General features: G+C 47.0%; 1 protein-coding gene across 7 annotated transcripts in view; it reads right to left on the bottom strand.

Moving 5' to 3' along the window:
• Ascc1 (activating signal cointegrator 1 complex subunit 1) overlaps positions 1-26,064 on the bottom strand; it is a 98,411-nt gene that overhangs the window by 65,409 nt on the left and 6,938 nt on the right. For all 7 annotated transcript variants that reach the window (XM_028776777.1, XM_028776774.1, XM_028776776.1 and 4 more), the window contains exons 4-5: positions 24,461-24,558; positions 23,277-23,455 (exon numbers count right to left, since the gene is read on the bottom strand). In XM_028776777.1, coding sequence (XP_028632610.1) covers positions 23,277-23,455; positions 24,461-24,558 — 277 coding nt within the window. The remainder of the gene's footprint in view (positions 1-23,276; positions 23,456-24,460; positions 24,559-26,064) is intronic.

Raw genomic sequence — 26,064 nt, 5'->3', positions numbered from 1 at the left:
ATATATACATATACACATATATATCCTCGTGGAAGCTATAGTTGTCACAGTTCTCCCACAGTACACCCTTTTGTTCACACATTTTTACTAGCAAATGTTCACTGCTAATCAGTCACTGGTCTGACTCAAGGCCTCTGGTCTTGCTACACTCTCAATATTTGATCCTCACTGGGACTCCTCTCAGATATCCTGTTGTTGCCCTGTGTCTTGGAGATTCTGCAGCTTTGGATCTGCAGGACCGGCCCCTTCACTCCCTCACCAGTAGATACTGGGGTGGACCAACTCAAAACCATGGATCTGGGTCTGAGTGGTATCTGAGTTGGTCACCACCAGGGCAAGCTCTCCAGCACTGCCCGGCCAGCGTACCCAATGCAGCAGCCGTCAAGGGACTGGGCCAGCACTCCATTCTCATGTCCTCGGGGTGATTCAACTGCATCTTCAACACCACAGACAGCACTACGACAGGTGAGGTATAAGGCCCACTCTCCTGAGTGCTGCAGCCTGTGAGGGGCAGGGCCTGCTCTCCACCTATTCCAGAGCAGTGAAGGTAGTAGTAGGCTGGACCTGGCCAGGCTGTCTGCAAGACAGGAGAGAACAGCAGGGGACACCGAATGGAGAAACAGAGAGAATGTCTGAGAGAAGCAGACACAGAACAGAGAGAGGACAGCAGGATAACAACAGGAAGAGCAACTGAAGGGAGGGAAGCCCATGAGCTAGAGGGATTTTAGGGCGGGGGAGGAGGTGAGAGGAGCTAGCTTGGCCTTTGAACTGTGTAACAGGCACTTGTGCTGGGGCGTAGGGGCGCCGGGAGGCCAACATGCACTTTGATATGCTAATAGGCAGCACAGCTACATTTACCCCTTCTGACAGAGGTGGGGAAATGACTCTTTTTGGTAGATGAGAACCAGTTTCACAAGTTCCTGAAAAATGCTGACTTTTATCTAAGAGCCAGAAACCCTATCAGCCAGGTTGAGCTCGCTGGCCTGTCTTTTGGAATTTTGGGAACTGGAGTTTCCTTTGTCCCTAGCACATACATGAAGACGTTTGAAAGTGGCTGTGCACAGTTAACCACTGTCTGCCCACGTCCGGTCAAAAACCCTGACTGAGGGCTGGAGAGATGGCTCAGCGGTTAGGTTAAGAGCACTGACTGCTCTAGCAGCAACCAACCCTTTCAGCTTTCTCTCTGGTCTCTTCCCCTGCAGGAGTAACCCCCACTCCAGTAACTGAGAGTATCTCCAGAGCAGGAGCATGCTTGTCACGCTTAAAACAAATGTGAGAGTTAAACTGGTGAGGCCAGGAGCGCTGAGGGAGATAAATAAGACACACATATGGGTCAAGATAAGATAGGGCAAGCCAAACAGGTCCTGAGGACTGCACTGAGAAAAGCATCAGCCTCAGTGTGGTCTGGGCGTCTCTGAGCCAGCTCCCACCATGACCAGCCCATGGGACATACAAAAGGCACCGGTGTCCTTTCCCTTCCCCAGGAAATGAGTCGCTTCGCCTTCTCATATATTCCTGCATCCAGCTGTAAGACTGAAGTGTGAGTCATGGCAGCTTCTATTCAGACCACACTCCGAGACTGAGGACAGGAGGAATCGAGTCAGGATGGCCACTGTACTGTGTTTTCTACTAACCTGCTAAAAATAAACCCTGCCTGCCCATCACTCCACTGGAGCCCTGGTGTGCCTTCCCCTTCCAGAGCTCAAGAACCAAGAGTGGGATGGGAGGGGGGAATCAGAGAAAGGCACAGTCTCTCTGCGTGGAGGCACAGCCCTCTGGCAATCACATGCCACCCATGGTCTTAGTGGAGTGCAGAGGTGGGGCTACCTTCTTGCTGTCCCTCCCCTCCCTTCCAGCCTGGGGAAGCGTCTGTTGTCCACACAGGCATACAGGCATTCCATTTCTCTTTGTGAAGAGGGCAGAGGGAACACTTGGGCAGCAGCTCTGACTGGGGAAGAGTGCCTAAGGTTGTTTTTCACTGCTAGTATCTCTCAGCGGTGTTCATGGGTGATACCCAGGCCCCATGGGCACTGTCAGACTGGTTTCCATGGTGATAGGGTACTGAGTCCCATGAGACTAGGCCTGCCACCATGGGGACTGCTCAGCCGCCTAAGGCCTGTGCCCCAGGCTGGCAGCAGCACGCTGACTTCCAATCTCAACAGCCAGCTCTGGCTCTAGTGTCTCACAGAATCTCGGATCATAAAAGATACATACAGTTTTACAAAATAAGAAAAATAAGTGCTAATTAAGACTAGACTGACTCCTGCTTCTCATCTACCAAGTGACAAGTCAAAAGCCTGACACCCCATGTGGAGTGCAGACTGAGCCCTTCCACAGATTGCCAGCAGAAATGCAAAATGTCCTGTAATCCCAGCACTTGTGGGGCAAAGACAGAGGATTTAGGAGTTCAACATCAGCCTGGACTGCCCTGTCTCCAAGGTTAAGGACTGAACGGTGTTATCCTCCTCCTCCCTCCCTATGTCACTCCCAGGGGAGTGCCCACTCCCAGGGGAGAAGGGGCCTTGAAGCAGATCAAGTGACCTCATAATGTCAGGTGGAGCTGGTATGTACACAAAGAAAACAGAATACCAATAAAACATAGCAGGAATCCCTGTGCCCCTTCAGAGAGGTCGACTTGTTAGCATTTTGTCTAGCTCCACCCCACAGTTACCTGACTCACTATAAAAGGGGCTGATCCTCCTGTCTCTCTTGCTCTCTTTCCTCTTCCCGCTTCCCTCTCTCTCCATTCCCCTCCCCCTCTCTTTCCACATGCTCATGGCCGGCCACTACTCCTCTACTCTCCCTCTTCCTCTGCTTTTCTCTGTCTCTACTGCCCTCTCAACTCCCCTCCCCATGCCCTGAATAAACTCTATTCTATACTATACTGTCCTGTGGCTGGTCCCTTGGGGGAAGGGATGCCTCAGCATGGGCCCGCAGAAGCACCACCTCCTTCCCCCCACACCTTACCACACCTCCACCAAACATTCTCTCTCCTTAACTTTTTATAAAACAACACATCTGCCATCGAGTAAGAAGCCTCGCCAGTCTCCGCCCTGCTAGCTGTAATCTGTGACCCTGTGACCCTGAACTAAACAGAGTAATTCGCCAATGGCCCTATTTCTAGAAACGGACACCGAAGGCATATTTCTAACAATATAAAATACTGTGCATGCATTGAGGCAATACAGCATTACTGCAAAATGCCTACGTGTCCAGTTGAAAACTACATATGTATGTATGTAAGCAACAAGGGGTGATTTTCCAGAAGGCATTATTAAGTAAGTAAAAAGCAAAATGGCAAAGATTGCATATGTTTTGCTACTATTTGTGTAAGGCTGAAAAGAATAGACGATCATGTACAGAGTGGAGCTGGGATTTAACTCAGTGGTAAAGCGCCCGCCTGCCCACCTGCCTGCCACATACAAAACCCTGGGTCTGAACCCCAACACCGTATGAATCAGGAACAAGTGGCCGGTTCATGCCCAGAATCCTAGTACTCACAGGTGGAGGCAGGAGGACCAGGGTTCAAGGCCATCCTTGACTCCTTAGCAAGTTCAAGACCAGTCTCAAACAAACAACAAGATATGCTATGTAGACCAGACTGAACTCGTCTAGATCTGCCTTCCCTGCCTCTCAAGTGCCTGAGTACAGGTGGGCACCCTCACACTGGTATGACCCTTTATACAGTCTAGATTTTTGGAAGTATGTTGATGGCATACACTTAAAAATAAATTAACAAGGATTTCAAAGGAAGGGGGAAAACTAAAGCTGGATATGAACTAAAGGGATGGGTTATACTGCAGAGCTGTGCCCCGGCTAGGTCTACACAGTGAGACCCAGCCAGCCAGGGCTCATAGCGAGAACTATCTCAAAACAACAAATCATGTGCACATGTAACTCTTCTTTTGTGTTTTTCTCATCCCTTATAGACAACTAGTTCCACTGTTCTCCAGTTTACTTGTCCTATACTTTTAAAGAGGCGTGTGTTGTTTTTGTTGTGTGTGTTGTTGTGATAGAAACTTAAGGTAGCAAAGCATACAAATCCTTAACGTGCACAAAACCACAGTTTCTATCACAACAACACACACTGGGGGTGGGGGTGGGATTCAGATGAACACCAGGTTCACAGTAAGCTAATTAGTACCTATTTGATTTTTTTATTACAGTTTTGGGTGGGGTTGGGGGAAGGCTTGCCAGCAAGCCCTGAATTCTCTTTTCTCTTGTCTTTTGATTTGTAACAGGGATTCATGGTATAGCCCAGGTTGGCTGAGACTATACAACCAGCATTCCATAGTGTTGTTGTTGCCAACCCCCAACCCCCAAGCCTCATGAAGCACACAGGATAGGAAGTCTACCATGGGCTGAAGGAGTCAAAAGAAACCCTTTCCTCCCCTGTTCCTTTTTAAAATTTTATTTATTATTTAAATTATCATAGCATATATGTGCACACACATGTACACGTGTTCAAGCCACAGCACACACACATGTGGGGGTCAAATGGGAATTTTTGGGCATCAGTTGTATCTTTCCACCACGTGGGTCCCAGGGCTTGAACTTAGGTCATCAGGCTTGGCAACAGGCGCCCTGACTCACTGAGCCCTCTCGACAGCCCCCATTATGCTAGCTCTGTCAAGTGTTTTGTCACAGTCACAGAAAGGTAGCTAATCCACCTTACTGTGACCTTTGAGAGGCTGTCACCTTTATCCGCTTGGGTTCACTTGCCAGGGCAACACTGAATTCTGAGAAACTAAACACACACAGTACAACAGAGCACAGAACAACAGAGCCACTCAAGGTCGCGTGAGGTCTTTAGGGGATTTTGAGTCATGAGGTCATCCTGTCTTTAACTCTACTGGAAATTCATAAGTAATCTTGCTGAGAAATCTTTTAATAAGTAGAGGAACACCAAATTTTACCCTGCTTAATACTGCCACCAGCACAATAAGCAAATAAAAAATAAACCAACCATATCTCTTATAGAATCATCTAAATTTAATATAAGATCAAAAAGTCTTTAAGACAGTGGTATAAGTCTCCAGAGCCACTGTTTCCCTTTGCCCAGAATAGAGACTCCTACCTCAAGTCTGTTCATTGAAACACATCAAGACCAACATGGAGTTCTTTACCCCAGGGCTTAATTACACTGGGCCCTGCTCCAAGTCTGCCATTACTTGGAGCTGGAACTGTTCTGCTCCATTAGGTTGGCCACCCAGACTGGCGCCTGAAAATTCTAATGCTATTGACCTTCCACCCAGGAGAGGCAAGCAGAAGGAACAGGAAGTTCCCAGGCAGTTTTGTCTGGATGAAAATAAGCGTGCTTCTTTATGGCAAAGTCACATTCTCCTTCTTTACATGTTAAGTAGGTCTCAAAACAAATCCAAAGCAGCCTCCATCAGAGAATTGTGCTGAGGCCGAGCCAGAGTTCAGAGCCCCCACTGTAGGCACAGCCTTAACTCTGCACCAAGCTGCCGCTTGGAGTCCACCACTGGCAACCGTACCATCGTCTCAGGCTTCCTCTGATTTTACTTTGTTTTCTCTCCTAGGAACTGAACCTACGGTCTCTCACATGCTAGGCAAGCATTCTACCACTGAGCTACATCCTGGCCCTTCTTTATTTTGAGACAGAATCTTGCTAAGTTATTCAGGCCCTCCTTTTACTCCATAGATAGCCCAGCTAGGGCCTGCACCTGCCATCCTCCTGCCTCAGCACCCCAGCAGGTAAGAAGACAGGTGGGCAGCATCACACCCTTAGGCTCATCTTGTTTCTGGTCTGGCACCCCAGGAAATGCTGGCAATGTGCCTCTAGCATTGGCAAGCTTGGGGGAGAGGGAGGCCCAGAGAGTGCAGTATTCCACTATGAAGCACTCCTTCTGCTTCCTTACCACTCAAAGCACGAGCCGAGCAGATGGGAGCTTGCACAGGTGTACCTGCAAGCAGACAGGAAGTTCCCCAGGTCTGCAAGGCCTTGCTCACTGTGCAATAACTAAGAAACGAACTTGGAAGAATCTGATCACTGTGCTCTGCCTTGACAGGAGATGCTGACTAGCAGGGACAAAAATAATCATCAATTACATCCTCGTCCGCCATCTTTTAGGAGGTCCAGGAGTTACGAAAGCTTGCGCCTTACTTGGCATTACTGACCCAGGCTCTAATGCCACTGTTACCAGCCCACTATTGATAGACAAGTCATTCCATGTTTCTCACTTCCGTTTCCTCTTCCATGAAATAAGAGGCATTGCCTACCTTACCTCTAAGTCAAAGGTCCTATACATCATTTCACACGAAGCCCATGAAAAGGGCCCTGCTAAGAAAATCCGACTCACCAACTCACTTCCTGGGACTCTGTGCAAACAGAAGGGGAATAAGCCTAAGGGCCTGTCTTCTTGCTCATGATATTTGTTACTTCATGGCAAAGTCCCACCGAAGCACTTCAGGCAAATGATGTAAACTTCATCAGCATACGCAGCTATTCAAATAAGGCAGAGTGCTGAGAGAGTCTGGCTCTGCAAGCAGACACACCCAGCTGCTCTCAGTCCCTCAGCTCAGCATCTGTGAAACACCTCTGCCTCAGGTCCATTCAGGAGGCTTACACAAACCACTCTGCACTCTACACTCTGGCAGGACTGGGAACTAAATTAGGCTCTGCTGAGTCACTGCCATTATTCCTTTAAGATGTTTCAGAAAACTGACTTCCTCTGAGAGCCTCTATGTGTTATTAATGAAATACCTTGTTGAGCTGTATAAACTGTTTCTTCTGGCTTATAAACTCTCTCTATTCAGAAATCAGAGAGGTTCTTAGTCAGACAGAACAGTCGAGAATCAGCCTTCATGGACCAGAGAAAAAAGCTTTCCCATACACTGCTTAAGTTCTCAGCCACTGGAGAGAAGAGCCTCTCCCTTCCTAAAGGAGGAACCCACTTAGCTTCTGTGACAGCCACAGCACAGGCTTCTGTGGGGCAGAGGACCGTAAAAGGATAGCTTGGTTTCTGGTTGAACACTGGTTAGAAATGGCCAGAGACCCAACAGGTATCCTTGCAAGGGACAGCATGCATTTCACCACGCTCCCAGACTCCAGGCTCCTGTCATGAGACCAAAGACCTGATCCTCGCCTTTCAATCATGTAGGGCAACCCCTACCAGCCCCTCCATAGGTAAAGGGCGTGACTACAGGCCGCAGAGCCTCAAGAGATCTCCATATTAATGAGGTACCTAAAGGCCAGAGGTCATAGTCAATTAAGCATTCCTTCCCAGACCCTCCTCCTTACAAACGATATTTAACCTCAGGCCTGCCCTGAGGATGTGGGGTATAGCTACATCCGCTTTCTGTCATGACAATAAACCTTTTAAAACCATGGACTTCCTCGTGTCATTGGGGCCTGCTGTGGAGAACTGTAGAGGGGGCTTTCAACTCATAATGAGCTGCTGCCACCTAATCTCCAGCCTGAAGGACTTCTCTATGTTCCAGCCACGGAGCCTTGCCAACTCAAGCAAGCTAGCCAAGCCAGCCATGGCCCAGCCAAGCAAGCTGCGGTGACCAAGAGTCTCTATCCCTTGGCTGCAGGTCGGTGCAGCCCATACGCCCCCAGTCTCAACTCTTCCTCGGCTCCCAGCAGTGCCTGGGAGTCCAGGAGTCTGAGGCCAGTCGATCCCTGTATACCTTGTCTGGGGGAACCCATCTAAGAGCTCTGCCCCCACGGGTCTCAGGCTGAGACCTCTCCACGACCAGGAGGAGCCCTGCTGCTTCTCATGGCCCAGTGTCCGCCCGGCGCGTGGAGTGAACTCAAATTCCCGTGCTTCTGTTCTCTGAGCCATGGATCCAGCGGCCTGGGGGCAGACACTCGGGAACGACAACTCAGCCTAATAGGACCCACGCCCATGTGCGGGCACTACTTAGTGTGCCTCCCCAAGCAGCGTACAAGCATTAGTGCATTAGTAAGCACTGCTTCCAACAACAGCGAGGCTCAGAGGCACACAGACCCTGGTGACTCCGACCTCAGTGACTGTGCCACCAAACGGGTTCAAGGTGGCTCAGCTTCTACTCTGATTCTCCCACTCCCACGCTCCCTTTAGCAGAGCGAGGGATGGAACCGAGTCTCAGGAAGAGTGTTTGAACACTGGGCAAGCACTCTGCCACTGAACAGCACTCCCAGCCCCTCAGCAAGAATCTGCCCCCACCGTGTCCCTCAGCTCTGCTCTCTAATCCACAGGGATAGTCCAAGTCCTTACTGATGTAATGATGTGTACAGCCAGCCGGCACTCACGCAGCACTAGCTACATGCCCTGGTCTGCTTTGAAATGACGTCATCTTCTTCATCCTACGACATTGTGACTCCCGAACTATTACTACCTCCACTTTAGAGACAGCCTCCGGACACCCCTGCCTTCCTAGATATGCCAAGAATCCTGGCTTCTCAAGAGATTCTATGAGCAGGCCCTAAGTGGTACTGCGCTCTTTCACCCTAAGGCATCCTCCATAGAACCTTCACTGTTATTTTTCCACAATGCCAAATTTACCACCACAGGTTTGTACAGGAGATATGCAAAGTAAGATTCCTCAGGACCTAGAAGCTATTGATCTGTCCACTATGGACCTCTACGTCACCCCTGCTTACCACTTTCCAGTCCTGAGAAACTCTTCATCCTCCCATAAACACTTCCAGGGCAGCTGTCCTCTCCAGGTTGGCCTGGGAGAAATCAATCCCTGCTGTTCCTTCAAGATTCTCTGTCACTGACGAGCCTTCTCCTCTGGGTGCCCACTGCACTACTCCAGTCCCTCTCCCCTGACTACACTATTTCTGGGAGAAGTCTGCTCCTTTTGTCTCCCGAAGAAGGATGTGGAATGTTTAAGGAGAGAGCTCACTATAAGAATAAAATACAGATTTAATTACTGTGTGTTATGTCTAACCGGCATATGCCAGAAATTTAACAAAGCATACAAAATGGGAAAAAAAACTGTACGTCCTACCCTCCATCCGAATGACAACCACGTGAGTGCTGTGAGCACCTCCCTTCCCTTGCTTTCCTAAGCAACATCAGAACTCAGGGGTGTGTGACTCTCCTTACAGCCAGACTGCCTTCACTAAATCATTTCATAGGTACCTACAAACTTTCCAATTTCCTTAATACATTAAGAATCCTAAATTATATGTTAAAGCATATATATATATGTGTGTGTACATATATATGCTTAAACATTTAATTTATATGTATGTATATGTATAACAACATATATATGTATATATATAAAATTTTCTTCTTCAGTAAATAATCCTAGTGACCCCAGACCCAAGATCCATTTCAGTCCAGGGTCAGCCTCACACAGCATGAAAACCGAGGCTCTGGAGCTACAGGAGACTCAGGTTCTCTGGGCAGCCTGAAAACTCCCTGGTTGCTACAGACAGAGCTATAAGGCTTCAGCATGCTCCACCACACACAGTTCTGAATCACTGATGCACCTTCGAGCAGGTCCTGCTGTGAGATAAAGTGGAATTACAGAGGCAACAATAACTACAGATGATCGAGATACGCAGGGCTGTAATACACTTCTTGAACCTGTGGACAGTAAGACATTTACGAATTGTAACATGAGCAAGGGGGGACTGAAAAAATAAGGTCCCGTCTACCTGCAGATCACACAAATGAAAAATGCCTCATCGATGTCTGAGAGCAGCTAAATCCCACATTAAATACTTTGGGAGCTGAAGCAGAGAGATGATGGTGATAACGTCTAGAGTCAAATAACACTTCTTACTGAACTGATGAGCGCAAAGGAAAGTAATTTCAGGAAAACACTTTACTAAAAGTAAATGCTATTTTCTGGAGGGAAGGTGAGGTCAAGGACAGGCATGCTATCAAACAAAGAGAAAGAAGAGTCGAACACTTATTTTAAAGGGAGAAGTTCAAGAACGGATGCTAGAAGGACGGATGGGGCTTCTGCAGCCCAGTATGGTGGCACACACCTAGAATCCCAGCATTTGAAAGGCAGAGATGGCAGAATCATAAACTCGTGATTATTCTCAGCTATGAATCAAGTTTAAGACCAGCCTGAGCTACATGAGACCCTTACAGTATGAATATATTTGGTAACAGATCCTCTCCTGAGATAATTACGGTAAAAATCAAGTCCTGTAGTTGGGCTCTAACCTGATGTCTGGAGCCCACCATATAAGGGATTAGGAGACAGAAACACACACAGGGAAACCTGTGCCAGAAGAAGACGGCCATCTGCAAACCAAGGAGATTGTTCTGAAGAAATGATCACACCACCTGATTTAGATTTTCAGGCTCCAGAACTTCGAGAGAATGAACTGGTGTGTGTAAGCCCTCAGGCTCTGGTGCTTTGTCGTGCGGCCCTCCAGACTAATCTACAGATGTGAACTTGACAATGTCAACAAACAAGCATCAATTACTTCCATGTAATAGGGATAGGCAGTTCAAAACTGAAACAAGTACAAAAAAAAAAAAAAAAAAACCAGCAATTTTTTTTGTTCTTTTTTTAAAAAATTTATTTATTTATTTTTTTACATGCATTGGTGTTTTGCCTGCAGGTATGTTTGAAGGTGCCAGATCTCCTAGAATTAGAGCTACAGACAGTTGTAAGCTGCTATGTGGGTGCTGGAAATTGAACCCAAGTCCTATGGAAGAATAGCCAGGGCTCTTAACTGCTAAGACATCTCTCCAGTCAGCAGAAAACTGCAATTTTTTTTTTTTTTTTTTTTTTGGTTTTGGTTTTTCGAGACAGGGTTTCTCTGTGTAATCTTGGCTATCCTGGATCTCACTCTGTAGACCAGGCTGGCCTTGAACTCAGAAATCCGCCTGCCTCTGCCTCCCAAGTGCCGGGATTAAAGGCGTGCGCCACCACTGCCCGGCTGCAATTTTTTTAAAAAGCTATTTACAACACCGTCATAAACAGGAGAAATCAAGGATGATTTTAATGTAAGCACAAAAGTAATGGCAGGCATGGTAGTTCACACCTGCAATCTAAGCTCCTGGAGGCTGAAGCAGGATCACTTCAAATTTAAGGATAGCTTGGGCTACAAACAAGACCCTATCTCAAAAAGCAAGATAGAAGGGAGAGAGGGAGGGATTTCATTCTCCTTTGTTTTACTGTTTTTTTATTTACCTTTTTATCACTCTCTTGTTACTTTCACACCCATTCCCCTCTCTGTCCCTTCATACCCTTCCTCTGCCTTTGCAACGAGACTCCCAAAGGAAAAACCTCTCCTTAGGGAAGCCGTAGTGTTTCACAGAGTATCTCACACTACACCATTTTGTCCACACATCTTTGCTTGAAAATGTTCACTGCAGAGACTCACTGGTCTGGCTCAAGACCTCTGGGTCTTGCTACACTATCAATACTAGAACCTCACGGGGACTCCTCTCAGATATCCCGTGGCTGCCCTGTGTCATGGAGATCCTGCAGCTTTGGATCTGCAGGACGGGCCCCTTCACAGGCTCCAGCAGTTCACAGATAAGGTAGATGTTGGAAAGGGTTAATCCAAAGCCCTGGATCTGGACCTGAGTGGTATCAGAGCTGGTCAGCCCACCAGCTCTCCCACACCCACAGCACCAGTCAAGCTCTCCTCCACAGCCCTGGCTAGCTGATCCAATGCTGCAGCCAGCGAAGGGCAGGACCAGCTCATCTGCTCTCCTGACCCAGGGGCCAGCTTTCCCAAGGTGAGGGACTAGGTGGGGGAGGGCTCCCTTGCCTGCACCAAAAAGCAGACAAGTTGCTGAGCCAGTTCTCCCACATTCACGCCCCTGCCATCAGGTTTGAAATAAAAGGAATCTTGATATCACCCTTCTACACACACCAGGTGGGGTTTAAACTCAGAGAGCCCTCATCACCTCTGCCTCTGCCTCTGCCTCTGGCTCTCGCTCTCTGGCTCTCTGGCTCTCTGGCTCTCTCTGGCTCTCTGGCTCTCTCTGGCTCTCTCTCTCTGGCTCTCTCTCTCTGGCTCTCTCTCTGCCTCTCTCTCTGCCTCTCTCTCTGCCTCTCTCTCTGCCTCTCTGCCCCTCTCTCTGCCTCTCTCTCTGCCTCTCTGCCCCTCTCTCTGCCTCTCTCTCTGCCTCTCTCTCTGCCTCTCTCTCTGCCTCTCTACCTCTGCATCTCTGCCTTCACCTCTATGGTACTGGGATCAAACCACCACATCGCTGGTCTTACCTACTCCTTCTAATGACAGTGAAACTCTAACAGAAATCTCAGATGAGCTTAAGAGGAACCAATTAAAACCATCTCGCTCATGCCCTGAGGAGACGCCTGTCACCTCAGTGAACAGATATAGAGCAGACGTCACCTGACCTGGGATCACACATGCACACTGCCACTTGAAAATACCTGCTGCTCACTCTAACAGCAGCAGGAAGCTCACAGCACACCTCTCCCACACAGCAGAGATACGAACGAACGGTTGCTCGGTTCCTCGCTTACTTCCTCTCCTGAGCTGTGCTCTTTTCCTGCTGCTCCCAGGGAACGTTTAGAGGCAGGAAGGAGGCTACATCAGTGAGAAGCCTCCCTGAACGCAGGATGGACGCAGTGCAGGCTGACGCAGACCAGCATGATGTCTGTACCTCATCCAGAAAATCTCCTTCTGGAGGATTTAACACCATCCTGCCAGCGTTTGCTCCCTGCCTGCCTGTGTCAGCATGCAAGAAGAAGAAAGGCTGTCCACACCCACAGACACCGACTAGTCACAGTGCACCTGTCCCACGTGAGGTGTGCACAGCACTGTAAACAATGGACACTGAGCTCCAGCTACACTGAAATTTATACAGGAGAGATTTTCAAAACTGAACAGCCTCGGTGCCAGCAAAATATGACAGGTGTACATGATGCTGTGACCCTTTATGTTTCTTGTGTGCTGCTCTTTTGTCTTGTGCTCCTGGGCAGGTTTCATGTTCGGCCTCTGAACTATACCTCCCCCATGCCAGTGCTTCTGATTGTCTAACCACCTTCCACCCCCATGCAAAATGAAATCACCCCACTTTGAGATGCTAAAGGAAAAACTGTACTCACACACATGTGACTATCTGACATGTACATACAACCTTGGTTAAGCACTAAAAGCCAAGACATTTGTTTATAATTGGCTATATAATTCTCTGTGAAGCCCAGGGTAGTTCTCAGGTGGCACACACCTTTGAATTCCAGCACTGTAGGAAGCAGGAGGCAGACGTAGGTGGATCTCTGTGAGTTCAAGGCCAATCTGCTCTCCACAAGGAATTCCAGGACAACCAGGACTACACAGAGAAAGTCTGTCTCAGGAAAAACTTAAAATGAACTTAGGAAAAGACTATACTAAAAAACCATCACTGGCACTTCTGCAGCTTTCAAAGCTAGCTTCATCTAACCTGTGTTCTAAGGTTTTCCAGACAGTGCCTCGTGTTTCGCAAGCTGGGTCATGTTCACTATCTACCTGGGGACGAACAGGGCCCCTCTATCCTAATGCCAGGACTACAGGCATCCACCACCACACCCTGTTTGTGCAGAACAGGCTTCCCTTATGCTAGGCAAGCATTCTACCAACTGAGCTACCTCCCCGGGCCATCCAATCCTAACACTCTAAATGACACATTTTAACCTAGCAACAGTAAGCATGGCAGGACAGCTGACATTCAGTACTTACTCTGGCCATGCTGGGTACTCTAACTCCTTCAATTCTTCCTCCAGCGCTCCCGACTAGACCACAGGACAAGTTCATGCTCAACTGCACATAAGCAAGGACTCCAGAATCAGATCTCAGCCAACCTCTCTGAAAACTACAGATATTAACTACTGTTGCATTTTATCCCGAATGTCTTTACTACTCTCTTCATTCCAGAATTAAGAAAGCATAACATGGGGGAATGGAGGGATAGCTCAGTGGTTAAGAACACTTGCTGCTCTTGCAGAGGACCCAGGTTCAGTTCCCAGCAGCCACACGGCAGCTTGTGATTATCTGTAATTTCTTTTCCAGGGGAATCAATATCCTCTTCTGACCTCCCCAGGTATGTTGAACACATGCGTGCATGTAGGCAAGCAGACATACAAAACTAAAAGTTAATAAATCTTTAAAAAAAAGCATAACAAAATACATAAACAAACGGGGGTTAACTGGACAGACAGCTCAATGGTTAGGAGTACCCGCTGCTCTTGCAGAATAGCCAGGTTTGGTTCCCAGCACCCATGTGATGGCTAACAACTATCTTTCACACCACTTCTAGGGGATCTGATGCCCTCTCCTGGCTTCCTCAGGCACTGGATGGACATAGCACACAGACAGACACATAAAATAAATTTAAATAAGTGTTAAAAAATAAAGAAAGAACCACCAGGCAGTGGTGGTGCATTAATCTCAGCACTCAGGAGGCAGAAGCAGGTGGATTTCTGAGTTCGAGGCCAGCCTGGTCTACAGAGTGAGCTCCAGGACAGCCAGGGCTACACAGAGAAACCCTGTCTCAAAACAATAAAACAAAAACAAACAAACAAACAAAACCTAACCTGCCCTCATCTAGGCAGTGTGAGCTGGCAACAAAAATGAAAATCTGAACCTTGCACATACAAAGTGTGATGGTTTGTATGTGCTCAAGCTAGGGAGTGGCACTATTAGGTGTGGCCTTGTTGGAGTAGGTGTGTCACTGTGGGTGTGGGCTTTAAAACTCTCATCCTTGTTGCCTGGAAGCCAGTATTCTGCTAGCAGCCTTCAGATGAAGATGGAGAACTCTCAGCTCCTCCTGCACCATGCCTGCCTGGATGCTGCCATGCTCCTGCTTTGATGATAATGGACTGAACCTCTGAACCAGTAAGCCAGCCCCAATTAAATGTTGTCTTTGTAAGATTTGCATTGGTCATGGTTTCTGATCACAGCAGTAAAACCTTAACTAAGACACAAGGCAATCAGTTACAACCTAGCCATAAGCCACAGCCCTGTTCCATACCTTATACAAAAATGAACTGAACTAAGTATCTAAAAATAAAAAAAACAAAACAAGACAAACAAAACTGGGCTGGAAAAATGACTCAGGAGTTAAGAGCATTGTCTGTTCTTCCAGAGTTCCTGAATTCAAATCCCAGCAACCACACGGTGGCTCACAACCAACTATGCCCTCTTCTGGCACATAGGTGTACATGCAGATAGAATAATCATATACATAAATAAATCTTTTTAAACAATACAGAATCTGAAAGAAAGCACAAGTAAAGTTTCACATTTCACAGCTGTGCAAAAGTTACTAGTTGTGACCTCAAAAGTCCTATGGGGCTGGAGAGATGGCTCAGCAGTTAAGAGCACTGGCTATTCTTCCAGAGGACCTAGATTCAATTCCTGGCACCCCACGTGGCAGCTCATAAGTATCTATAACTCCTGCTCCATGGATCTGACACCCTCACACAAACATACATGCAGTCAAATCACCAATGTACATAAAATAAAAATAAATTATAAAAAGACCTACAATACAGAATTTGCATTGTATATTTATAAACTAGACCATCAAAATGTAACATTTTTATTCCATTAATAATACTGGTAAGAGAATAAAAACACAAGCTACATATTGGGAGAAAATATTTGCAAAGCATATATTCTCTAAAGTACTAACATCTAGGATATGTGTGTATGTATGTTCGCGCACATGAGAGTGTGTCAAAATTTAAAAAATAATGTAACTTTCTTTTCTTTTCTTTCTTTTTTTTTTTTTTGAGGCACAGTCTCTCTAAAAAGCGCTGGCTAGCCTGGAACTTTCTATGTAGACCAGGTTGGCCTTGAACCCACAGAGATGCGCCTGTCTCTGCTTTCTGAGTGGTGACATTAAAGGTGTGTGTTACTATACCCAATGAACAACCCAGCTTTAAAGATTCTCTAAAATCATTTCTTCTATGTGTGTGTGCCTGGGTGTGTGTAAGCACAAGCATGCAGGCACCCTCAGAGGTCAGAATGGGGTCAGACGCGCTGCCACCTGAGCTGCAAGTGGCTGGGGACCACCATGTGAGTGCCGGGACCAAGCCTCGTGCTCTGCAGCAGCTGCGAGTGCCTCTAACTCCTGAGCCAGCGCTCTAGGCCTAAGAACAATTTTGAGATGGGAAAAAACATGAACGGTAACTTACCAAAGAAAATATACCAATGAGTGGAAAGAGAAATTGAGCATCAGGGGGACGGAAATGGAAACTACGTAAGACGCCGCTCCGTATCTGTTAAATGGTGACAGCAGGGCTGGGGACTTAGCTCAGTGGAAGGGTACTGGCCCAGTGTGTGTGAGGCCAAAGTCCTATTCCCAGCAGCACAAGGCTTTGAAAGAAAACAGTGGCAACACAGACGCTAACACTGACACAGAACAGCTGGATTAGCGTGTGTGGCTTGTGGGGATGTAAACTGAACAAGCGCCCTAAGAACTGTGTGGCATTTTTTTACATTAAAAACAATTATTGAGAGGGGGGTGTGTGTAGTGAGCTGTGTGTACGTGTGTGTATCTGGTAAAAGGTATGTGTACACCCGTGTATGTGTGTAGTGAAGTGTGTGTGTATCTGGTGAAGGGTGTATGTATACGTGTGTGCGTGTATGTGCAGGTGTGTGTGAGAGTGGGGAGGGGTGGTAAAGATGTGTGCATGCACAGAACTCACGTAGTGGTAAAAAGGCAAGTTCATGAACTCAGTTTTCGCCTCCCAACTTCTGTGAGTTCCAAGAACCAAACGGGAGTTGTCAGGCTTACCCAGCAAGCACTTCTACCACTGAGCCTTCTCGGCAGTCCTGGTAATATTCTTATAATGGTAACCAATGCCTACCCCACACACTAGCAGTCCTATTCCTGCGTATCTACTGTAAGGAAACGAACGTTTGTGTTTATAGAAAACCTCTGCCCAATTGTTCGTAGCAGTTCTAGTCATAATTGCCAAAACTTGGAAAAGTCCCAGTGATGCCCTGTAACAAACAGACGGATAAGCAGAACTGTAGGCCATCCATGAAGTGGATCTTAGCTCAGAAGAACAAGGCGTAGACTGCTGATATATGCAGGACAGATGGAACCCGAGCACTGTCCTAGTGAAAGAGGCTTGAGTCGATGGCCTATCTGTGTGACTTCATCTCGGGATGCCCGACACCTATCAGCGTGACTCTCAGAAAGATAACATTGAACGCCACAGGATGTCAGGAGCAGCTCTGAAGGGCCTGTCTGTGGCCATGAGCCTGCTCTAGATATGAACAGTGCTGACAGTCACAGAAACCTATGTGTCTGTTAGAATCCATACAGATGTACACCTCCAAAGCTATTTCCACTGTAAGATACTTCTGAATATAATTTTAATTTTTAATCCTTCCATCGTGGCAAATAGAGATTTTTTTTTAATTCTGAACTTTTAAGAAGTAGACCATCTCTCATGTTTCAGAAAACAAAAAGAAAAAGAGAAGAAAGATTCGAAGGGCCAAAGTCCAGGGCCTGGAGAAGGGGCTGAGCAATTAAGAGCAGTGGCTGCTCTTGTAGAGGTCTCAGGTTCAGTTCCCAGCACCCACACGGTGGCTCACAGTGTCCAGTGACCCCAACTCCCGGGGACCCACCCACCTCTTCTGTCCTCCACAGGCCCTCCACACAGTGCACTTACATGCAGGCAAAATATTTTTGTACACATAAATTTTAATTAGATGCTAAATCTTTAAGAAGGAAAGAGACAGGTCCAGAGGCAAACAGCAAGCGGCGTCTCTAATGTACTTGTTAGCTCCCAGCAGCTGTGGTTGCTTGCAAAAGACCTGCCGGAGACGAAAGCAGGGAGCATTCCAACAAGGAAGCTGAGGAGCTACTGACAGCCATTAATGCCAGGGGAGAAAGCCTTAGTTTTCTTAGACCTATGGTCCCCTAGTACATCAAGAATGCTCCATTACTAGTCCCCTGCCCCACCCGTGTGTGTGTGTGTGTGTGTGTATGTGTGTGTGTGTGTGTGTGTGTGTGTGTGAGAAAGAGAGATGTGTGTGTGTAGTGAGTATGTGTGTATGTGTGGGGTGTGTGGGTGTGTGTATGTATGTGTGGTGTATATGTGTGTGTGTGTGTATGTGTGTATATGTATGTGTGGTGTGTGTGTGAGTGTGTGGAGTATGGGGTGTGTGTGAGTGTATGGTGTATGTGTGTGGGGGGGTGTGTATGTAGTGTATGTGTGTATGTGTGTAGTGTGTGTATGTGTAGTATATGTGTATGGTATGTGTGGTGTGCGTGCATGGTGTGTGTGTGTGTGTGTGTGTGTTATCTCCATCTGCCATGTGAACCCAGCATTTGACCTCAAGTTTGTCAGGCTAGCTTAAGCACCAGCGTCTGGGAAGATGCTTCAGCAAATTAGCTTGAGAGGACTGATGCTATCGGTGTTAGGTTGCATCATCTGGTGTACAGAACAGATGTGGTATCTTTTCAATCTTTATAGCTGTGCTTGTACCCTGCCTTTAAATAGCTGTTTACATTGTAACCTTACGCAGAACCTGCAAGTGCTTAAGAGACAAGTGACTTGAAAATACTACTACCTAACAAAGCCTCCCCTGCATGGCATCCACTCTGCAATGCGTCTGGGCGTCCTCTGGACAAAGAACACGGAAATCAAACCTCTGCCTCAGTCCTCCTTTCCTATGACAAAAGCAATACACAGAAGAACTTCTATCTAGTGTTGACAAAAGTGGAGAAAGAAACCAAAAGAACATTCTGTTGGACTGGGTATTAGGTCTATCTTGTACCTTACTGATACAAATTGGTATAGTCATGCTCTAATTGTATTTTGAGAGAAAAGTTTTATTTTAACAGTTTTATTTTATTTATGTAGGAGAAGCTAAGGTGGGAGGAGTAAGGAGATGAAGAGGAGGAGTAAGGAGAGGAAGAGGAGGAGTTAGGAAAGAAAGACGAGGAGTAAGGAAAGGAAGAGGAGGAGCTAGGAGATGAGGGAGATGGGGGGGGGGAGAGAGAAACATGGAGGCGGATGTTCATGTGTCTCTGCCAGTCAAAGACAGTTGGTATATCTAGATTGGGTATTGGGTTACACCTCTGATTGTATGGGCATCTTGTTATTGAGCATTACCAAACTTATAAAGCCTTTGATTAACATTTAAAAAAAAAGGTTTCTAATTAAAAAAAAAAGGATGAGGAGGGAGGGTGATGGAATACATGTGACAGGAAATCAGATGAGGAAACTAGCTGGAGGAAGAAAGGGAAGGGGCAGAGGGAAACAAATCAGAACTCTAATGACACATGTATGAGGATGCTGTAATAAAACCCAGTACTTTGTATGTTAACTTAAAATACTAATAAAGAAAAAAAGCAAGAAGGAGGAGGGGGGATAGGATAGGGGGCTTCTGGGGGAGGGATGGGAAAAGGGGATGACATCTGAAATGTAAATAAATAAAAGATAATTTGGATAAATACATGAAAAAGAATCAAACACATACTCCTTTTTTACTTTTAAGAATTAAGTAAGAAACTAATTAGGACAGTGTCATTATGCAGTGAAAAACAGAGAAAGAAAGACCATGTTAAACAGAATACAAGTAACACTCAAAACACAAAGTTATCTGAGCTAGGGATGATATCACAGGCTATCATCTCAATGATACAAGAGACTGAAGCCGGAGGATTGTGTGAACCCAGGAGTTCTAGAATAGCCTAGCCTGGGCAACACAGCTAAAGTCCTTATTACAGAAAAAAGAAGGAGCCAGAGGTGGTGGCACATGCCTTTAATCCCAGAACTTGGGAGACAGAGGCAGCCAAGTCTCTGTGAGTTCAGAGCCAGCCTAGTTCAAAGTGAGTTCCAGGACAGCCAGGGCTACACACACAAAGAAACCCTGTCTTGAAACCAGCCCTCACCCCCAAAAAAGTCGGAGTGGCCAACTAATGACTGGTCCAGCTTGAGATCCATGTTGTGAACAGAAGCCTAGAGGACCAGGACCAGGCTGGATAGTCCAGAGACCTAGGATAGAAAATGATTCCTAGTGATATTCTGCTATACTTATAGATTGGTGCTGTGATAGTTTGTATATGCTTGGCCCAGGGAGTGGCACTATTAGAGGGTGTGGCCCTGTTGAAGGATGTGTGGCCTTGTTGGAGTAGGTGTGTCTTAAAGCTCTGGCTTTAAAGTCAAGAATAGAAGGGACTACTGGGACAAGTGATGCTGGTTAGCTGGAGCTACGAAGTTAGCCGTGACTAAGAAGAGACCAGCGTCCCTGAGATGAAATCTGGGAAGTGTTTTCTGAAAGCACAAAGAAACTGTGTTCCAGAGTAGCCAAGGCTGTACCTGGTGCTGCAGCTGGACTTGGTAATGTGTGAGAGTCACCCAGGTAGTACTGGTTTTGAAGGCATGAAGGGGTCATGAAGAGCAGCTCAGGATCGGCACTGTGAGAGGACATGGAAGGCCACTGATGAAGGTGCTGCCTCAGGTGCAGCTGACGGCCCAGGACTTAAGGGGTCATTCGAAGGATTTAAGGCTTGGCACCATGAAGAGAGCCTATGAGAGGCTATTGGTGAAGCCTAGGTGCAGCAGAAGACCCCAGTGTATTGGAGATGACAGCACCATGATATGATCACCAAGAACAGCAGCGTCAGTGGAATGGATCAACCTGAGCTTAGAGCGCTACAGAGGGCAGAGCTGGAGAAGTGACCCCAGCCCTTTGGAGGAGCCCAGAAGAACATGTGTGGATCTCAGATATTGAAACAAGAAGCTGTAATACTGAAGCTGCCTTGGAGACCCCAAGATGTTAAAGATGCCAGAGCTGTGGGATACTGAGGACAGCTGCTAACAGGGAGTGGAACCAGCCCAGGAGAAAGAAGTTTATTGCAGTCAACAAAGGTGAAAAAGGAGTTGGAGATCTGAAGACCACTTTGACATCAGACATGGAGATGCAGTTTGGAGTTTGCCCACCTGGTTTCCAGTCTTGCTTTGTGGATAACAGTTAAGAGATTGGACTTTTAACATTGTTGAGACTGCTATAGATTATGGGGACTTTTGAAGTTGGACTAAATGTATTTTGCTTTATGCTATGTTTAGGTCTGGCCCCCAAAGACTCACGTTTGAACAAGCCTATGGGGGCCAGGGAATGGTACTATTACAGGTGTGACCTTGTTGAAATAGGTGTGTCACTGTGGGCATGGGCTTTAAGACCCTCATCCTAGCTGCCTGGAAGCCAGTATTCTGCTAGCAGCCTTCAGATGAAGATGTAGAACTCTCAGTTCCTCCTACACCATGCCTGCCTGGATGCTGCCATGTTCCCACCTTGATGCTAATGGACTGAACCTCTGAACCTATAGGCCAGCCCCAAATATATGTTGTTCTTTATAAGACTTGCCTTGGTCATGGTGTCTGTTCCCAGCAGTAAAACCCTAAGACAAGTGTCCAGTCCAATTGTTATCAGAGAGGCTTCACCCAGCAACTGATGGAAACAGATGCAGAGACCCACAACCAAATATGGTGGAGCTTAGGGAACCCTGGGGAAGGAGGAGGATTGTAGGAGCCAGAGGGGTCAAAGACAACACAAGAAAACCCACACAATCAACTAACCTGGGCCCACAGGGGCTCACAGAGACTGAACCAACAACCAGGGAGCCTGCACAGGACTGACCTCGGCCCTCTACACGTATGTTACAGTTGTGTAGCTCAGTCTTCTTGATGGACTCCTAACAGTGGCAGCAGGGGCTGTCTCTGATTTTTTTTTCGTGCTTTAGAAACCCTTTCCTCCAACTGAGTTGCTTCATCCAGCCTCAGTATGAGGGGAGGTGCGTAGTTTTTCTGACACTGCTATTCCATGGCTGACAGATGACTGATGGGAGCTCTGTCACTTTCCAAACAGAAATAGAGGAGTGGATGGGGGTGGGGAATGGAGAGGTGGAGGGGAGAGACTGTCATGTCAGAAGAGGAAGGGGGGTAACTGCTGTCGGGATATGTGTGTGTGTGTGTGTGTGTGTGTGTGTGAGAGAGAGAGTAGCTCAGGCTAGCCTCGAACACGAGCTCCTCCTGCTTTCACCCTAACTGCTGGGGTTCCAGCATGTGCTGCATGTGTGGTAGGAAGAAAAGTACAGAGTCTGTAAGTGCTTCATGCCTTTACTCCTTTTGCTTTCTAGTTTTGTTTCGTTTTGAAGTCTATTTATCCCAGGCTGATCTTGAACCCTAGATTGTCTTGTCTCTCCCTGGAATGCTTGGATTATAGGTGTGTGGTTCCATGCCTAGCTAAACTTTGTTAATCTGTTATTATCCTAGTAACAAGAATTCACTGCTATGTGACTGTTCTAACTGTTGATTTATTTTACCTTTTATGTGTATGGGTGTGTGAACACTGCTTATGTCCCCAGTGTCCATAGAAGCCAGAAGAGGACATCGAATCCCCTGGAACTGAAGTTATAGACGGTTCTGAACTGCCTTGTGTGTGCTGGGAACGGATTTCAAGTCCTTTGGAAGAACATGAGTGCTCTTAACAGTGAGCCATCTCTCCAGTCCTCCAAGTCTACTCAGAAATTTATCTGCACCACGGTACTAACCCTAAGTGAGCCACAATGCCTGAAGATAGGAGGTCAGCAGATCATGGGACTTCCTTCCTCCTGCCACCCAAAAGGCATGGCATGGAATACAGAACATGCAGGAACGGCCTTCTATGCCAGGAAGGTGATACACATCTGCAATCCCAGTACTTGGGAGGTGGTGGCAGGAGGAGCCAGAGTTCAAAGTCATCCTCAGCTACATACAACTCCAGGCAGAGATCCACTGTTCTTCTCTGCCCTCCTCAGACACCAGGCGACATGTGACACACAGACATACACATGTAGGCGACACTCATACATAAACTGAGACAAAAATAACGAAAACTTAAAAGACTAGAGGTAGGTCTGGGGAGAAGAGTCAGTAGGTAAAGCGCTCGCTGCACAAGCAATAAGCAAGAGGACCCAACTTCAGAGTCCCAGCCCCTGCACAGAAGCCGGCTGCTGTGGCAGACATCCGTATCTTCAGCATGGGTAACCAGGGGAGATGGGGGTGACAGGGACAGAGACAAGAGGATCCCAGGAGCTAACAAACCAGCCAGCACTGGCAACTGTCAAGTTTTATGTTCAATATGAGACCATATCTCAAAATAGAAAGTGAGACCAGGAAGAAAAGAAGACACCTAACATCAGCCTCTGCCTTCTCATGGCGGGGCAGCCCACACTCACTTACACCATGCATGGACATGCACACACATAAGTAAGTTTTAAAAGAAAAATGCTTTGTAGCTTACAGAAAAACATACAGGCAGATGTGTCTATATTCCTGTCTGAATTATGAGCCACTTTATATTTTGACTTCTGTTTTCTGCTCACCTTGGAGCACTTCTTCAGCACTTCCTCCTGGAACTGCAGAAATCGTTCCTGAACTTCAACTTCATTGAGGAAGAAGGAAAGGAAGTGAGTGAAAGGCTGCCTCCTCCTGAATGTGTCCAGGAGGACGTCGATCCGCGTTCGCGCTGAAACTACGCCATTTCGATGCTGACCAGTGATCACTGCAAGCAAAGACAAAAGCATTAACGAGTTCAAGAGCCCACATAGCTCGGCAGGTAGAGACAGGTGCAAGCCATCTATTACCCATACTACTACCTCTAGGGATCCGATAGGTCCCCAAACGAAGATAAGAGTCTGAGCAGGGGACTCGTCAAGGCAAAGACAGCTGCCAGCCAGTCCAAGGTAAACAAGGAATTTGAAAATAAAGTCCTTGGGGCTGGGGAGGAGGCTTGGCCAGGAACATGCTGGCAGCAAACGCACTAAGACCTGAGTTTGGATCCACAGAACCCACATAAAGACCGGGTGTGGAGGGCACGTGGAGAGACAGGGGACCTGGGGGCCTGTGGATCAGCCAGTCTAACCAAATCAGCAAGTTCCAGGTTCAGTGAGAGACAAAAATAAAGAAAGCAATAAGATGGAGAGCAAATGAGAAAGAAAGACATCTGAGATCAACCTCTGGTTTCCACATGCACAGATGTACAGATGCAGGCATACCCACAGAAACAGGTGCACAACGCACACACACACACACACACACACACACACACACACGCATACACACTCAAGTATCTTAACCAGGAGTGATAGCACATGCCTGCAATCCCTGCACTTGGGAAATAGAGACAAAAGGACCAGGAGTTCAAAGCCAGCTCGGTTACATAGTAAATTTAAGGCCAACCTGGGCTATATGATACTCTGGGAGGGTGGGGGAGAGAGTGAGTACTGAGATAGCTCAATGAATAAAGGCACTTACTACTGTCAATCTGACAACATGAGTTCAATCCCCAGAACCCACATACCTGAAGGAGAGAACCAACACCTGTAGATTGTCCTCTGAGCTCCACGTGTCACGGCACTGTGCACCGCCCCCCCCACCCACCCCCCACACACAAACTAAACAAATGTAACTCAAGATAATTTAAAGGTTAGGTATGCTTCTGCACATCTGTAGAAAATGAATAGATAAAGAGAAGTAAGTGTAAACGTAAAGTATGTCCAAGTCTCACCGATCTGTCCTTCATGTCCGGGCTTAGGGATGTTAATAGACGTTTTAGTCTCCACTTCTATTTTCTTCTTGGTATCCCCTCTCTTCCCAACTATATGCCTGTAATATACAGAGAAAAAAATACATGCCTAAGTTCCATATGGCCAGAGACACTCCCTAATAGAAAACACTTCAGTAAAGGTTAAGTATTACTAGAGAAAAACAAGTCATTAAGATTTATGGAACATGCTATCTTCACTCACAGGCAAAAGGATGCCATCACGGATTAAATATATAAACAGAAGCTCTATGCCTGGCACCTGCCTACTTCTCAAATCAGATTCAAAATCTGGGTCTGCAGGCAGCAAGAGAAATCAGAGATAGTCTCAAATAGTGCTTCCAGCTACCACTGGATATACAGTCTGAAGCAGAACTCTGCCCAACAAATTAACTGTAAGTTCACCTTGGTGGAACTAACCTTGGAAGATTAAACAAGGCTGTCTTAGTACTGTTCTACTGCTGTGAAGAGACACTATGACCAAGCGAACTTATAATGAAAGCATTTAACTGGGGTCTTGCTCTGAGTGTCAGAGGGTGAGTCCATGACCACCGTGGCATGAAGCATGGCACTGTCAACATACTCACAGCTGAGAGCTCATGTCTTATCTACAACTCCGAGGCAGAGGGTGAGACTCGGCCTGGTGTGGGCTCTGCAAATCTCAAAGCCCACCCCAGTGACACACCTCCTCCAACAAGGTCACACCTCCTAATCCAAGAACCAAACTGGGAATCGAACATTCAAATATATGAGCATATGGGGACCATTCTCACTCAGATCTCCACAGAGGGTAAAGAGTTTAGAAAAAAAGATCAGGAGTTAGCATTCAGACAGCTTGTAAAGTACAAAAAGAACCATGCTTGGGGAGAGTTCAAGACTAACCTGGGCCAGACGGTGGTGGCGCACACCTTTAATCCCAGCACTTGGGAGGCAGAGGCAGGTGGATTTCTGAGTTCGAGAGTTCGAGGCTAGCCTGGTCTACAGAGTGAGTTCCAGGACAGCCAGGGCTACACAGAGAAACCCTGTCTCGAAAAACCAAAAAAAAAAAAAAAGACTAGCCTGGAACATACACACAGGCAGACACACAGAGAGACAGAGAGAGAAACAGAGAGAGACAGAGACAAAGGGACAGAGACAGAGGGAGACAGAGAACCTTGTGTCAAAACCAAAAATAAAGAAGAGGAATAGGACACAAACGCGTGACCCTCAAGTTAAGCACATACTTGTGCTTTGGGAGATTTTACCATAGATATAATATACGTTATAATATTATGTTATTACTATCCATTTTTATTACTGTAGGTGTTTGTACATATACAGGTTCTGAAATACTAAACGTCTGCTGACTCACAACTACCAGAGCGGCGGCCCCTCTGCAGCCGGGACAAACCCATCACAGCCCTGCCCTTCACTCCCGGCTCTTACCCACCCCATTTCAGCCACTTCCCACTGACTCATTTATACTCCTTGCCTGGGCCTTAAGTATAAACAATACTGGCACTCAGGGCCATCTTCTGGAGCTTACAGTATTAGAAGTGCTAACGTGGGCGAGACCACTGGGTCCCAGG

Source organism: Grammomys surdaster, unplaced genomic scaffold (assembly GCF_004785775.1).
Source record: "Grammomys surdaster isolate TR1022 unplaced genomic scaffold, NIH_TR_1.0 273, whole genome shotgun sequence".
Lineage (NCBI taxonomy): Eukaryota > Metazoa > Chordata > Mammalia > Rodentia > Muridae > Grammomys > Grammomys surdaster.
The sequence above is the reverse complement of the archived record's forward strand: the minus strand, read 5'-3'. Positions and strand labels throughout refer to the sequence as shown.